Below are 16,513 nucleotides of genomic sequence, written 5' to 3'. Positions count from 1 at the left end.
ACATCTCATTCATCTCTTATTTAATATAGAGAACACAATATTTTCTTATGAATTCAACTTTCTAATGTAGAAAAATTTGTAAATAATATTAGAATTGAGAGAAGAAAATTGGATCATCAATAAAAGAAATCAATACATATAAAATTTTAAATCACTATTTTATCTGTGACAACTATAACTTTGGTGGTAGACAAGATGGAAGACTTCTGTATAATTAATAAAAACATGGACTATGCTGGAAAATTGACTTTTCCTTTAAAATGTCCTTTGTTCCTAACATGATGAAGCACATTTCTATGTGATCTGAACAAAATAACATGGCACTTGGGGACAAAGATGCAACCTAGAAGACCTGCACTGGAAGCCAAAATAGAGAAGACTTCCATGGCCACAGTGATTTTCCCCTTGGTGCTGTGGTAGACAGGAAGGAAGGTGACCCACACACTGAAGAACACCAACATGCTGAAACTGATGAACTTGGCTTCATTGAATGTGTCAGGCAGGTTCCTGGACAGGTAAGCCATAGTGTAGCTCCCAAGTGCCATGGAGCAGAGGTAAGCCAGGACAGAATGAAAGGCAATGGTGGAGCCCTTGTTGCATAGAATAATTATGTGTCCATGTTCAGAGTAAGCATCTGAGTCAATAAATGGAGGAGAGGTGCTCACCCAAATTCCACACAGCACAAGTTGGATAAGAGTGCAGACAGGAATGATAAGATTAGTAGCCCTTGATATCATTATCCACCTTATCAGTCTCCCTGGCAATGTGATCTTGAAAGCCAGAACCACAGTAACAGTTTTAGCCAAGACTGTGGAGTGAGCCACTGTGAATAAAACTGCAAATGTGTATTGCTGCAGGATACAGGTTGCTGTATTGGGATGGCCAATGAAGAGCAATGGACAGAGAAAGCAGAAGATCAGAGTGATGAGCAGGATGTAAGAGAGAGTCTGATTGTTGGCCTTGACAATGGGAGTGTGGTGGTACTTTAGAAAGACACCAAGAACACCAGTCGTTAGGGTAGAGAAGCCCAGGGCCAAGTAGGTGAGTGTCATCCCCAAAGGGTCTTCATAAGACAAAAAAGTCACTGCTTTCTGGAGGCATTTATTCTGCTCTGTGTTTGCATATTGACTTTCTGGACACCTCATACAATGATCCACATCTACTGAGGAATTAAAGTTATTGTGAGTCTCTGCACAGGTTCTCATTTGATCTCAAGCCACTTCCCAGTACCAGCTCGCTGGCAGTTGCCCACATTTACTTTCCATGTTTGAGACTAAACTAAACAAGCATTCAATAGTGATGATTACCATTCAATAGTGGTGATTACCAAATGATATCTAATCAACCATTCCACATCGATACTGACAAGTCTGTAATTTTCACTGTTATATTTAAATATGTTTTCAATTAAGTGATAATTTGTATTTTTTCTTTATATTGTCTTAAATTATTGAATTAAATTACATAAACCTAACTTGATCCTATAATCACCTCTTTCTGTATTCCCTTATGTGACTTTTTCATGTGAGTTAAGTAAAAATTACATGCTTTGCTATGTCTTTCTTTCAATGTTTTTCTCAGTCCTAATATCAAAACTTATCTATTTACATTGAATTTATTGAATTCTTCAAACTGTTCATTCTCTGATAATTCTTGTGGGAATGAGAATTATTAGATTCTTGAAAGATGGAAAAAATCCCCTTGTGAATCTGTTTAATCATTCCCAGGGAGAAAATATCTGTTGAACAGGTAGATATGAAACTCTGGGTTTAGTCTTAGTTGATCATAGGATAAGTTCTGTGATACTTTATCATTTATAATTTGTATGTTTTATCTTGAATTCAAGATATAAATGTCAATCTATTTATTACATATTTTCATTAAAATATTTCCATTTCATACTTCAATTAAAATACTTGATATTCTTGCAAAGTGAAATTTGCAACTTAATTGGTGTTGAAAATTCTAATTAAAAATCTATTGAATTCAACTTTTTGCTAGAGTCTGTAGCATCCTTTACTCCATTACCAGCATTTTATTTGTTTCTTCCAGATGTGCCTTCCTGTTGTACTCACACTCCCAAGGCAATGTGTCTCTACTATATTCCATGTGTTTATTTATATTGGTTTCTAACAAATGATGAATGATTCATCTGTGCAACTCCACATATTATTTTGTAAATGCACAGGGTACATAAGTCATGATACACATTAAATAAAGTTTTAAATATGATTTTTAAAATATAGATACACATCACTCTATAGGATTTGAGGTTTTGGATTCATTATGTTGAAATATTTAGCATTTATGTTGTATATTATTCTTTCTTACTTGTAATAATTTAAAGTATCTACTTAAACTACAAACATCTAGGATTTGATATTGATGTTTTTAGTTTTCTCCAATGAATAAAATTAGCATGTTCATGAACTTACCATGGCCCTAATGTACACAGAGTACCTATACGCACATTAAGTCTTTGATGATCTGTATAGTCAGTTTCATTATCAATGGTTTAAATTTGGCAAATTAAAGCCACCAAATAATTTGTAAGTTTCTATCTTTATAAAATAAAGTTAAAACATCTGTGTATTCAGGAAAAACATTGTTACTCAAAGTATTCCAATTAATATATGAAAAATTCTCACTAGACATTAATGTTGAAGAATCCTCATTAATTTCCTCTCCATATTCAACATTGTGTTTGTGTGTGCTTTGAACATTCAGTGTTCTCAATTGTCTCATGCCTATTTTCTTGTCTTTGGATATATTCTGACATAAAGTTCCTCTACTTTGTCCACCTATTCCTGGAAAAGAGGGTCCTTCAAGTTAGTGTCCTGCCTTGTTAAAAGACCAAAGGTTTGCATTTATGCATCACTTATTCACAACAGTATCATTACAGAAGTCATGATGTGCCATTTCACCTAGTTGTCACAAGACATCATCCCATAATTTACCATCATACCCATAAAATACCTCTATGTTTAATAATGCTTCCATTAACTTGTTTAAAATAGAATCAATTGTATACAATGAATCAGTGAGTACTTATTACATTATTTAGCTTATGTTAATCAAATTAACACAGAAGTTATACAAATCTAGATTCAAATTCCTGATACATAGCAACTATTGATTTAAGATAATTGTGTTCAGTAAAAGATTATCATAATAGGTTATTGACATACTTCCCTAGTGGTTATATTCTGGTCCATGACAAGTTTTAGATATTAAATATCTATGTTACTGAAGCACAGCCCACTCCATGGAAGTTAAGGAGCTTGAAGTTTTGGTACTTATATGGATGGAGGATGGAGGCAAAAGGGGAAGAAAGATACCCTTTAAGGGAATGTTGAAAGTTATTTATACTACAAATCAAAAAGATGAAGGTAGATAAATGGATCTGTGGTTCAGGATACTATTTCTCTTAAGGAGGACCTAGTTTCAGTTGCAAGTGCCCACAAAAATATCAATGTTATCTGTGCCTTCACCTCCAGGAGTTCTGAAACCCTCTTCTAACTTTCATATGCACTAAGCATGTACATGTACACATACATGCATGCAGGCAAAACACTCACAGATAAAACAAAAAGAAAAAGAATCTAAAACCATATATTAAAACATGTCCACAGGTAAATCAAATATGATCTTTCTGATCACATCTTTTAAACCTAGAACCATGACTGAAATTATGCAATGAGTGGCATAAGGGACCAATCCTTAAATATCTGCCAATCATGAACTACATATGCTTTGAAATGCAAGAAAATTCAGTATTTATAATGTGTGTGTTTGTGTGTGCATATGTGTGTGCCTATGCATGTGTGTGCATGTGTGCTTGTGTGCGTGTGTGCGTGTGTGTGTGTGTGTGTCCGTGTGTGTGTGTGTGTGTGTGTGTGTGTGTGTGTGTGTGTGTGTGTGCTAAATGCCATGGTGAAATAAAGCAGACTATTCTGTGACTGGTAAATTTGTTCTCAGAAAGGAACAATGGCTCCAGTGTATTAAATATATGAATCAAGTATGAGATTCAATGGGCCGAGCACCATTTAAAATGTGGTGGCGCATGCCTTTAATCCCAGCACTCCGGAGGCAGAGGCAGGCAGATCTCTGTGAGTTCAAGGCCAGCTTGCTCTACAAAGCGAGTTCCAGTAAAGGCACAAAGCTACACAGAGAAACCCTGTCTCGAAAAATAAAATGTTTTAAAATGATGATAATATGAACCAAATTATTTTTACTTATATGTGAAAAAACCACAGGACTTATCTTTACTTTTCCTTCCCAGAACTTATCAGCTTAGAAATTGCAGAACACTGTGGAGAGGTGGGGAATACACCAGTTAGACTGACACTTACCTGTCTCATTGGAAATCTCATTGTCTGGACAATGAGTACAATCATAGCAGCAGGCAGCCTTGCCCTCCTGGGGGGATTTCCTAAATCCAGGAACACAGCTCTCACTGCACACAGAGTGAGGAAGCTGGGAATTAAATAGTGAAAAGGAAATACTCAGGAGTGTATACTTTTAAAACAAAAAAAATATTATTTCTTAATATTGGACAATGAAATGGCAAGTTTTTATAATTATTCTTTGCACATTCTTGTTTTGATGCTTCTAATTTCAATATAGTATATACATGAAGATCAATGTGTTTAAATAATGGTCTAGAGATAATAGAAATCTGAACAATTGTGAAAATATAAGAGGTTGGGCAAAATAAGAAGTTTGCTAACTGAGTACACGTTTCAATGGGCAACTGTAATGCCATCCTCTTCTTGTTGTATACTTCATGACTGCTCGAGTGAGAGTATCATTGTTTCCCAAGTCATGCTTAATTCACATTTGTTTACTAGACAGGACTCAGAGTTAGTATATAAACTTCTCTCTGTGACTTTCTTTGAGAGATGATCTACATTAAGGTATTTGAAGTGGGAAGACATATTCAATAATTAGGTATTCCATTTCATTGGATGTAGTTAAGGACAGAAAAAAATGAAAAAAGTATGAGAAGAGAGTGTTCACATCTCTCTACTTTCTGACTGAAGATACAACATGACTCACTTTCTCACATTCCTGCCAACATGATTGCCTGAATCATTATGAACTGCTCACACCAAGTGTGAACTATATAAGTCATTTGTTTTAAGTAATGTCAGCCTATTCATTTTTTGTTTTTTGTTTTTTTTTTTGGTTGTTTGACAAATTGTTTCTTTTTTCATCAGGAAGATAAGTAATTAACCCATGTACATGAGCCCTCCATGCTACAGTGCATTGCCAGATGCCTGAAAGCAAAATGATCATGTCCTGATATTTCCTAATCTGGGAGTCAAATTACTACTCATGACAGGTGGTTTCAGGTCAGGAAAGAAAACTTAATAAATAGACACTGTATTTATTATTGGGAAATGTGTCCAAAGATAAAAGTATGGAAAAACAATCAATCACATGTTGTATAAGGCAACAAAAACTTTCTCAAATGACAGTAGTTTGGGGCATACAGATGGGCATTCAGTAAGGAACCAACAATCTTACATCCACAAACAAATCTCTATTGACATAAGGATCAAAAAAATGAGATAAGATCCAGCCCACCTCTGGAAATCTTATACCCCACTGTATCATATGGTCAGAGAGAAACAGTTCTTGGCCCTGTGGAGCATTTGGAGAAAATGTTCCAACTTTTATCTTTTGTCTGAGACCATCTGGAAAATTCCAGAGGTTGAGAATATCATATTCTGCATCTAATCTCCTTTGTGAATCCAAAACCATAAGTTTTTCAGCACCATTTTTGAAATGGATATTCTTGAGATACGGGTGTACCTAGAAGAAATGCAGAACTTTATGATTAATTTATTCCCACAAAGGCTCAACAGAATCCAATGAAGGTATAGGTCTCAGTGACCCAAATCCCTGACATTAATTGCAAGCTATACCAAGCTATCAACATTTTAATGGATGAAGAATTAAAATGAATATATCATGTTTCTAGACTGTTATTTCAAAAGAAAGAATTCACACACACTTATACAATAAGAAGTAGACAAACAAAAATATTTACTCCATGAATGTTGATTCATGCAAATACCAAAACCTTGAAATTCAAATATTTAAGTAATCTACTCAAAGTTTCAAGGTGTAATTTGGGGTGTTTAATTCCAAAATGTAATAAAATGGTCAGTTAAGACTTTCACACATAGATTCAGAATTTAAACTTTAAGGATGTAATAGCATTTGACATTTTAGGATCTAATTCTCCTATTTCTGTTCTGAAATATGCTTAAATTAATGGGGTTTCAATTGAGGATAGCAAGATTCTGATGTTAATTGTAACACAAACTAAATGATGAGATACATACATTTATATTCTTATTACCACCCGTTAATCGTGAACAATAACACACGAGTCCACAAAGACTTCTAGATAATAAATTTTATACAGTCTCTCAGGTGCTTTTTTGTATAAAACCTGCCACTGTATACAATCATGTAGTGTGTTCCTTAGAAACCTCCCTATGTCACAGGGCTATGTATAAAATATACAGGAAGAGAAATTACCTCCCAAGGATAGGTATTTACCGCCCCATTGCTATGATGGTGGATTTCTACTTGTTTGACAGTCATCTCATGGAGACTGTGAGCCACAGCATATACAGAATTATATACATTGTAACTCTCTTCACTCATGTCCATTTCCAAAGCATTTCCAGGCAACATTTCCAAAGAAGCATTGGGTAGACAGTTAACCAAACTTTTACAATCAGGTCCAGAAAAAGAGCAATTGAAATATGTGTTCCAAAGAAGAGCAAGGATATGATCTCCTGGATATTTGGAAGGCTTGTATGTCTGGATAAACTTCCTAAAATCAGGAATCTCAGCATGGGGATGTGCAAAAATGAGACTACCATGGAATGGATCAAATATGAAATAAGGAACATCAGTAGTTACATCCCATTGTGACTTTATGATCCAGACTTTCCAAGCACTTGAATGTATACTTATATATATTATTATAGCATATAAAGATTTAGTGACATCATAAATGATAACCACATTTGCAGATGATTTCAGGATCTGTGGATGCATTGTTCTGGATTTAAAGTCAGAGTTCATCCAGTTGAATGGAATCATTTCTACAAAAGCTATACACACTCTGTTTCTATCCATCTCTCCTCTCAAGTTGGATAGAATCTCAGCTGCATTGTGGTCATCTATGAGAACCAGTCCCACCCAGGTCCAGCTGAAATGAACCATCAAAATCACAATGCCATGTGACAGAAATGTGTCCCTGGGTGCTGTCTGGTAGAGAGAAGAAAATTGGCCTCTGTCACTTAGGATAGTGTCAAATCGCCCAAAAGTAATCTAAAGAAAATTTCAAATAGGAAACAAGAGTGAAAAGATTGACATAGAATACAGTCTTAAACCTGAGGTGACACTTTGGATTGGTATAAACTAACTTATGCTCATGGTATTTTAAACTCCCATCCTTTCTCTGAAGACATTTATGAAGAATTTGTCACAAGAAACAGAGTTTTCTAAACACTGACTATAAGCTCCACCCTCTTTCTCTTCTCTCTCGTAAGCAAAGTATATAAGGACATATAAACAAATGCCTGATTTATTCTCCAATAGATGAAAGCCACAGGCTTACTTCTTCACATTTGAAAACACCTGAAATGTCTCCAGTTTAATATGAGTTTCTTGTTGTCTCACAGCCATGTCCCTCACCTGTGGATATTTGTAAAGATTCAGTAGTCTCCCAATTTGTATAGACATTTCCCATGATGTTCCTGTAAGTAAGGCAGCAGGTTTGTTCTCCCTTCTACATGTGTAATTGGGGATATTTATTCTCATTCCTATGAGGAAAAGTAAAGTTTCCCGCATAATATCCAGGTGATTGTTTATTACATTATATAGCTCAAATCCTAGAGATGTGTTGGGTAGGATATGAGTGTTCCTGTTGATCTCCTCAATGGCAAATATGAAGGCCAAAGTAAACTGGTAGCTCCTCAATTTGAACCTGGAGAGAAAGATTGCCAATACTTATGATGGGGACTCACATCATATCTTTTGGTAAGATGTTGGGCCACATCCTCATGATATAGTAACAATGGCCTTTATACTGTCACTATTATATATCTACAAACAATTTTCTGTCATCAATTTAATGGTTATAGTTTTAATGTCATGGTATATATGGTTAGTGATGTTTTAATTAACTAAAAGCCTCAGGTGTATCTAAAATTTATGGCCTGGAACATTAACCTGGACTGATATAAACCTTGGAATCTCTAGTATGGGAAAACACAAACATAATTCTTTGATGCTTTAGTGAAATAACCAGGAAAGGGACACTTACATCCTTTAAGGTTCCCCTGTTCTGTACAAAAAAAACTTCAAGGCTTCCACACCACATTCACTCTGTCTGTATATAGATGGAGACTGCAGCCTTTCAGTTGTTCTGATTAAAGATCAATGATGCTTATGGGGATGTCTGCCTGTGTCACATGCATCAACCCCAAGCAATCTTGGATATGAACCTGGCAGGGGTTATAGCTTCCCACACCCACGCACATCTCTTCCTTCTCCCATTGCCATCTCCCCTCTCCTTTCTAAGAGCCATATAATGAAGAACAGAATGTGCATGAGTTTGAATGTATTGAGTTTCCTGTATTTTAACAGCCTACAGTCATGACTTAAATCCTCTTGGGTACTTTGTGCTACTTGTTTTATTTTCCTCTGTTGCCTGCCTCTTTCTTTATTCTTTCACTATGTTCTTACCTCCCACACAAAGTGAATTACACAACATCTTTGAAAGCCCTGATAATAGATGAAATTATATTACTCTGAAGCTGAGTTCATTTTGAAAAGAAAATATGACCTGGTTTATTGAACACATGACTTGAGGATCTTCATTAAATGGGAGCAACTATATAACTTGGCTACTAACATTGCTAATGGTATGATAAAGAATGCATATGTCATGTGACTTCTACACCATCTTGGTACATGTGACCACTTTGGACAGTCCAAAATGGTGGCCACTGTGTCACAGTCCCACAGTGACTAACTCTGTTTCATCACGCTCTCATCAGAAATACCTTATTTATTTTCTGTAAGTATCCCTCATGAATTCATGGGTTCTCTATGGAGAACATTGGTGAGAAGGAAACTTGGTGTCATTGAGAGAGAAGAGACAGATTTTACTTAAGGTCTCCCCATTGATAGAATATTCTCACAGTACATAGGAAATGTATTTGATAAACCTCCTATGTCTCGTGGTCTGTTCATTTGGATACTAATCACACCAAAAGGAGTTATCATTGTGTATTCATTTGGCAAAGGGTGGAGCTGCAATGGCTAACTTTGGTTATCTACATCACTATGTATAATCTGAACCTTAGAGGTAGCGAAACAGTCTTTTAATCCAGTTATTTAAGACACGTATGTAATCTGGAACTTTAGGGAGGAAGACACACATTTAATGCAGTTCATATATGATGGAAGCCTATATAAGGACACGAGAGAAGGAAACTTTGATTTCTGTCTGCTTGCTACCACCTCACTACCAAGTCCATTCTTTCACTGGAATTACATCTCCTGGATTCCAGAATATATATCATGATATGTGGCTTTGAAATTTCTAATCCTGGGACTTACCTTTATCCTCTACGTCATGTATTCAAAGTACTATATATATATATATACATGCAAATGTGAAAAGTTAAAAAAAATCCACTGAGTAGTAATACACACAATAATACTGACAATAGAGATAAAATAAATCTTAATGTGTAGAATAAAAATAAAACAAACCTTGTAAAATGAAAAAAATTTGTAGAATTTGAAAACTAAAGTATTCATGCTATAATAATATTTATCCACAAATTCAAGAAACATACACACACACACACACACACACACACACACACATGTATTTGAAGTATTAGAAAAGAAAAGAAAATTTTCTCATCATGAAGAAATGGTTAATATTTTGTAGAAATGCGTATCTAGTTATGTAAACATATTGCAATAAATTTAATTTTATACTGAAAAATTAAATAAAAAAAAGATTAAAAATGTTTTTAAATTACAAAACCAAACAATAACTAAAAGCAAAAAATTGATAAGAATATTATTCACAGATATAGAAAATCTCCATGACTGAATGTAGAGTTTTCTGGAGGCCAGAATTGGAATACTGTTTCATATGTCATTTTATTTCTATTTTGGAAATTTGATGAGCCTCCAAAACAATTTCCCTAATATCTGTACATCTCAATGCACACCAATATCAAATAATGATTTCTGTTTGCCAACAGACTTTCAAATACACATGGTTAGATTTCTTGATGATAATCACTATCCTGGGGTAAGCTTGTACTTCTAGGTAGTTGTAATTATATTTACACATCAATGGTACAGCCAAACATTTTTTAGGCAAGGAGGAAAATGGACAGTTGAGGACAAAGATCCTATACAACAAAGGCAGCTGACAGGCTGGGTATCAACAGGCAGTAGAGTGAAAAGCAACCATTTTCCTACAACTTGTATAGGAATCAATTCAAAATAATCACAGTCCTTACCTTAAAACATGAAACACTGAATGTGATAGGAGAATACACAGCTAATAATTGTCAAGACATTAATGTAGGCAAGAACTTACTGAAGAGAATGCCAGTGTTACACAAATTAGCCTCAGATATGAAAAGAAGGGATCACACAAAATGAATATGGAACTACAAAATATTATTCCCTACAACAAAGAAAACTTTAATCAAAACACTGTATAATAGGAGAAAACACATTCCATTTGTTCTTTAGTTCATGGACTAATGTCAAATATTTTCAGATAACTGAAGGAGTTTTAAATCAAGGTAAAACAGCCTCCAACCAGCAAATCGGTAATGACATGAACTAATCTTGTACCAAAGAAAAACTCATACAGCTAGCACCTACAAAGTTTTAACATCACTGATCATTAAGTACACATAAAAATAAAATAACATATTAAGCATTGATTGTTTCCAGTAGAGCAAAACAAAGATACATGAGCAAAGGAGAAACAGAACAAAATGTCCACTGTGGATTTCTGAATGTTTTTCAATTCACATCATTTCCATTAAAAAATCAAAGGAGATAGAATATGTTAGAAATTCACTTAAAAGGATTACATGAAAGACTGGAAAAAATGGGTGGTTAATCCATTGATATTTTAGGGAACTTTAAGTGACATGCAGATCACATTATTAATGAAGGTAAATGGAATAGAAGAATTGAAGTACTTATATTTGTAGACTGTGGGTATACAAGAAAAAAATGAATAGTGAAATTAAAAATGGAAAGTTTTGATCAGTCTTGAACTTCATATTTTTATTTTCACAAAAAGAAATATGAACCTATTTGAAAGGAATTGTGAGAAATTTTAGAATAGCCACAAAGCAAATCTTTGTCCTGTAACATGAAATACATTTATTAGGAAGAAAGCACCTAATTAGAAACATTATGATGTCCAAACTATCAAGGAATATATTCTCCATGAAACTGAAAACCTTCTGTAAGAGAAAGGACACTGTCAAAAGCACAAAACTGCAGTCTACAGAATGGGAAAAGATCTTAACCAACTACATATCTGACAGAGGGCTGATATCCAAAATATACTAAAATCAAGAAACTAAACATTAGGAAACCAAATAATCCAATTAAAAAATGGGGTACGGACCTAAACAGAGGTTCTCAACAGAAGAATCTCAAATGGCCGAGAATCACTTAAAGTAATGTTCAACATCCTTAGACATGAGGCAAATGCAAATAAAAAGAACACTGGTCTTCCATCTTACACATTTCAAAATGGCTAAGATCAAAAATTCCAGTGACAGTTCATTTTGGTGAGAATGTGGAACTAGGGGAACACTCCTACAATAATGGTGGGAATGAAAACTTGTGCAGCAGCTTTGGAAATCAATATGTTGGTTTCTCAGGAAATTAAATATCGATGTAGATCAAGGCCCAGATTTACGACTCCTGGAAAATACACCCAAAGGATGCTCTAACATATCAAAATGGTTTTTGTCCAACTCTGTTCATAGCAGCTTTATTTGTACTAGCCATGAACTAGAAAAGAACCTAGATGCCTTTCAACTGGTGAGTGTATGAATAAATTGTGGCACATTAACACAATGAAGTATTACTCACTTTTTAAAAAAATAACGTCATGAAATTTGGTGGCAAATGGATGGAACCAGAAAAGGTCATCCTGGGTGAGATAACCCGGACTCAGAAACACAAACATGGTATGTACTCACTTATAAGTGGATATTAGCTACAAATAGAACTACACTACAATTAACAGACCCATAGAAGCTAAGTAACAAGGGGGGATCATCCGATGGGAGAGAAGGTTGCATGTTTCAGTTTCTCAACACAACAGATCTACTTGTAATTGCATTGTTCAAATGCCATATTGACTTGTCATGTAAGCTTTACATTTAAGTGAATGTTAAAAATGATGCTCATAGATGAGTAGAGAGATTCTCTGTTTGAAGTCTCTTAGGATATTGTGGTCCACTCATAAAATACATTTAAAAAATCTACCTGACAAGGAAACTAGCTATCCTGCTCATATGAATTAATATACATTAATCTGAAAGGAAATACTTACTTGTAATATGTATATATACCTAGTATAACTATATATATATAACTTTTTTTTTTAAATTAGGACTGCATGAAAGTAAAATAAAATTAGAAATTAAGACACAAAAATATTAATGTGATGAATATATTCCTGGCCACACATTCCATGTACTTTTTGTTACGATTATGAGAAAGAAAATACCTATGTGCATACAATCAAAATGTGAGGAAAACCAAGCGTGAGAGGAAAATACAAAAGAAACCCACATTCCACATAAGGGAACATAGGCACATTCCTGCAAATGGATTTCTGTCACCACATTTGCTGTGTCTATTTCAGACTAAGCTGTCAATGCATACTTATATCTATCAACTTTGCCTCCCTGATCATTTTTCCTGCTCTATATCCCCAGGACTGATGAATTAGCACTGCATCCAGGTTTCAGCAAAAACACAATTGTATCAGCACTTCATAAGTGTATCTATTTTCTTAATTGTCCATCTGCTGACTCTTCCCCTATACGTTGTTTCTGCATTTCCATTTTCCAGGGTTTTGTTCTAAATTGAACACAAGCCATCTTCCTCCATTTCAGACCTTAATAAGTGGATTCTATGGCTTCAGAAATGTCTGCATGGAGTAAAACAAATCCCACATCCTTCACAAAGAATCCTGCTTAGACATTCTCTCCAGCAGAGTCCACTCAGTGCTACTGCCATTGTCTTCCATGGCCTCTAATCCAACTGGCATCAAACTAAGATAAAACCAGCAGAGGTCACCAACAATATCTATGTGCCTTGTAGAACACAACCCTACCAGATGTAAATAATTAGAAAAACTGGAATGAAATGGAGAGTATGGTACAAGATTGACAGAATCTAAAGGATTACTAATCAGAATTATACACAAAAATTGTATTTCATTTTGAAATCATTTTAACAGATGAGGTCCCAAAACCAAGTTCTCATATTCTGACTTCCAAAACAGCAGCAGCTAACAAAGGCAGTCCCTGTCACTCTATCATCATATGAAGACTCTGTAGTCACTGCAATTAATAGCATTACATATTCTCAAAGGGAAAAAACTACACTTTAACAACTGCCTAAAACAATGTGTTAACTTTTGAAAATCATTGTCTCTGTGGAGAAAGCCATGAACAACGAAAGGCAAGGCAGAGGAATGTAGAGACATTCAGAGTACCAACTTTACTAAATAACATGAAGTAAAACACACTCTTCTTTCTTTGAGGGATGAAAAAGGTAACAGGAGGAAGACACACCTGGAAAAGAGTTCTGTGTATACAGGAGAGGGAATGCCAGGATGGGAAATGAAAGTTAAATTCATGTGAATGCAAACTTAGTTGAAGACAATGAAATCCGAATTCTGAAAAGGAATACATTTTAAAAGCACTTACTGTATTGCCTTTTCTTCTTCACATCTAGAATCATATATATCCATGCAGTAATAATTAACAAGTGAAAAAAGTGCAGCAATCGTCACATTCCCATCACTATGTAAAGGACGTTGTGCTTTGGAATCGCACTGAAAAGCATCATACGAGTAAAAAGGAACAAGAGCCTGCAGGAGCAAGAAAAGAAAAATCCAAGAGAACATCATAAAATACAAGTGTCTACCACAGTGTAACACAGATTCCAATGTGTTCAGCAGCTACTTATAGAGCTCAAGTATTTGTGAGTGCAAGAGTTTGTACTGGTTTTGGTGACTGACATCATTACTTTAATCACAGATATTTTTGACAAGCCTCTTTTACATTCCATGGAGAATTGTAGACAATTTTCTTCCCTGAGACTTCCCATCTGAGACCCTGCACTCAGGATAAAAACAAGTTTCAAAACTCATTTGGGATCTTCTTTTTCCACAGGCCCCATGACTTCATCTAGGAAGACAGACCAGCAAGACCCCAGTGATGACTCCACTTGAATGGACTTGGCAAGAGCACTCTATCACAAAAGTTACATGAGACAGTGACTCGGGATGATGCAAAGACCTTGCAAGGGAGGAGATGAGAAGGAAAACATTCTGGAAAATGGCCCAACCAGATATAGTTCAATGAAAATCAGTAGGACATCCTGCTTTTTAAAACTGATTATTCCCTATGCCAATCTATCATGTTAATGACCTGGGGGAATCTAAAAACTCTTTTTCTGCAAACCTTGCATGTTTGCATAACAAAATTTCTTCCATGTCCCCCTATACTTCAAAAGTTCTCTGTGTCAACACTGGAAAACTGATAGGCTGAATTCACTAATTCCAAAAAATGGCTCAATCAATGGTGAGATTTTGATTTGTTTACTTTTTGAACTCAGACTTACTGTGCTTTATTTGTTTTTTCAATGATGAATCATTCTTTAATATAAAATCCCAATCATTCCCTACATCCAGAGAAAAGATTCAGATACTATGTTTTCTTTAATGTGAAGTATTGAGTATACCCCTTCCATTCTCTCCAAATAAATAAATAAACAAACAAGAGCTTATATACACCATACATCATGTATAAAGTGTTCCTTCTTAATATTTTAAATGAAGTTAACTTAGGAGTAGAAAGTGCCATGACTGTAAATTTAATTTCACGTGTGCAAATATACACAATATGTTAGCCATAACTTCACATAGGTTCCATTCCATTACTTTATGCAACCTTAGTGGCTAAGTTGAATATAGCTGCTAGCTTCTAACCTAATAATCCCACACACTTCAATATTTATCTGTGAATAAAGAGCAAGTTCTGAAAACAATTACATTTACTGATTGTCACAGGGGCCTGCAGTTTCATTATCTTGACAAAGGTTATATATGACTCTAGATTTTTGTCTCACAGATGGCTCTGTTAAGCCTCTAAACACTGATACATATGACTTTCGATTGAAAATTTGTAATTTCATGAGGTGATCAATGTGGATAAGGTCATTATTGTTGGACCTCATATGGCTGGAAAGACCAATTGCCAAGATGGAGAACATGGAAACGAGAATTGCTGAGACATCATGATCTGACTCTCAGGGAAACCTAGTCACTTTTATTTAGATGTTCAGAGAATCAGCAGATCCAGGGAAACCTTCAGCTTGAATTTCTGTGTTTCAGGTAGTCGGAGAATATAGTTCTCATGTGTTAAACTCTCATATTTGGTTCCGTTTTACAGCATTAACAGAAAAATGCACTGTGTATAGATGGGTGGGCTGGTTCAAATCTTTTCAGCAAACTGTCTCCTTGGTAACTCAGAACAAGCCGTTCAGTTCTTCTATGTGACTGCCACAGATTTGTTCTCATTTTTATTTTATTGTCTGATACTTGGGATTTCATATTATCACTAGGCCTTATGATCCCCTTCTGTGATCTGCCACATGTATGTGTAATTTACAATTCATATGTCAGTATGATGGAAATCAAAACACCTTACCTTATCATTAGAGTGGGGAGAAAAATGTGGAAATTGAACAAAGTGGACATTGATATCAGAGAGATCATAAAAATTGAGATGCAGAAAAATGACCTTGAGTCAGGCTGTATCTGAGTTCACATTACTTTTTATTTTTTAAATTTCTATTATTAAGAAATTTTCTATTCATTTTGCATACCAATCACAGATCCCCCTTTTCTCCCTCCTCCCATCCTCCAGCCTTCCCTCCCAACCCACCCCTCATTCCTAACACGTCCAAAGCAAGGTCTCACATGGGTGGTCAACAAATCCTGGTTTATTCAGTTAAGGCAGGTCCAAGCCCCTCCCCACCACACCAAGGCTGCACAAGGTGTCCCACCATAAGCACTGGACTCCAAAAACCTCACTCATGTACCAGGGACAGATACTGAACCCACTGTGTGGGGGTTTCCCAAACAGTTCAAGCTAAACAACTGTCTCACTTA

General features: G+C 35.3%; 1 protein-coding gene across 1 annotated transcript; it reads right to left on the bottom strand.

Annotated features, from left to right (window-relative positions):
• Window positions 1-230: 230 nt before the first annotated feature.
• LOC143270427 (vomeronasal type-2 receptor 116-like) lies at window positions 231-15,612 on the bottom strand. Its single transcript, XM_076560353.1, has 7 exons — window positions 15,469-15,612; window positions 14,043-14,206; window positions 7,723-8,014; window positions 6,553-7,356; window positions 5,590-5,817; window positions 4,353-4,476; window positions 231-1,159 (listed from the first exon to the last, which is right to left on the bottom strand). The coding sequence occupies exons 1-7, from the start codon at window positions 15,610-15,612 to the stop codon at window positions 231-233; spliced, it is 2,685 nt and encodes an 894-aa protein (XP_076416468.1).
• Between the last annotated feature and the right edge of the window lie 901 nt (window positions 15,613-16,513).

Source organism: Peromyscus maniculatus, chromosome 23, assembly GCF_049852395.1.
Source record: "Peromyscus maniculatus bairdii isolate BWxNUB_F1_BW_parent chromosome 23, HU_Pman_BW_mat_3.1, whole genome shotgun sequence".
Lineage (NCBI taxonomy): Eukaryota > Metazoa > Chordata > Mammalia > Rodentia > Cricetidae > Peromyscus > Peromyscus maniculatus.
The sequence above is the reverse complement of the archived record's forward strand: the minus strand, read 5'-3'. Positions and strand labels throughout refer to the sequence as shown.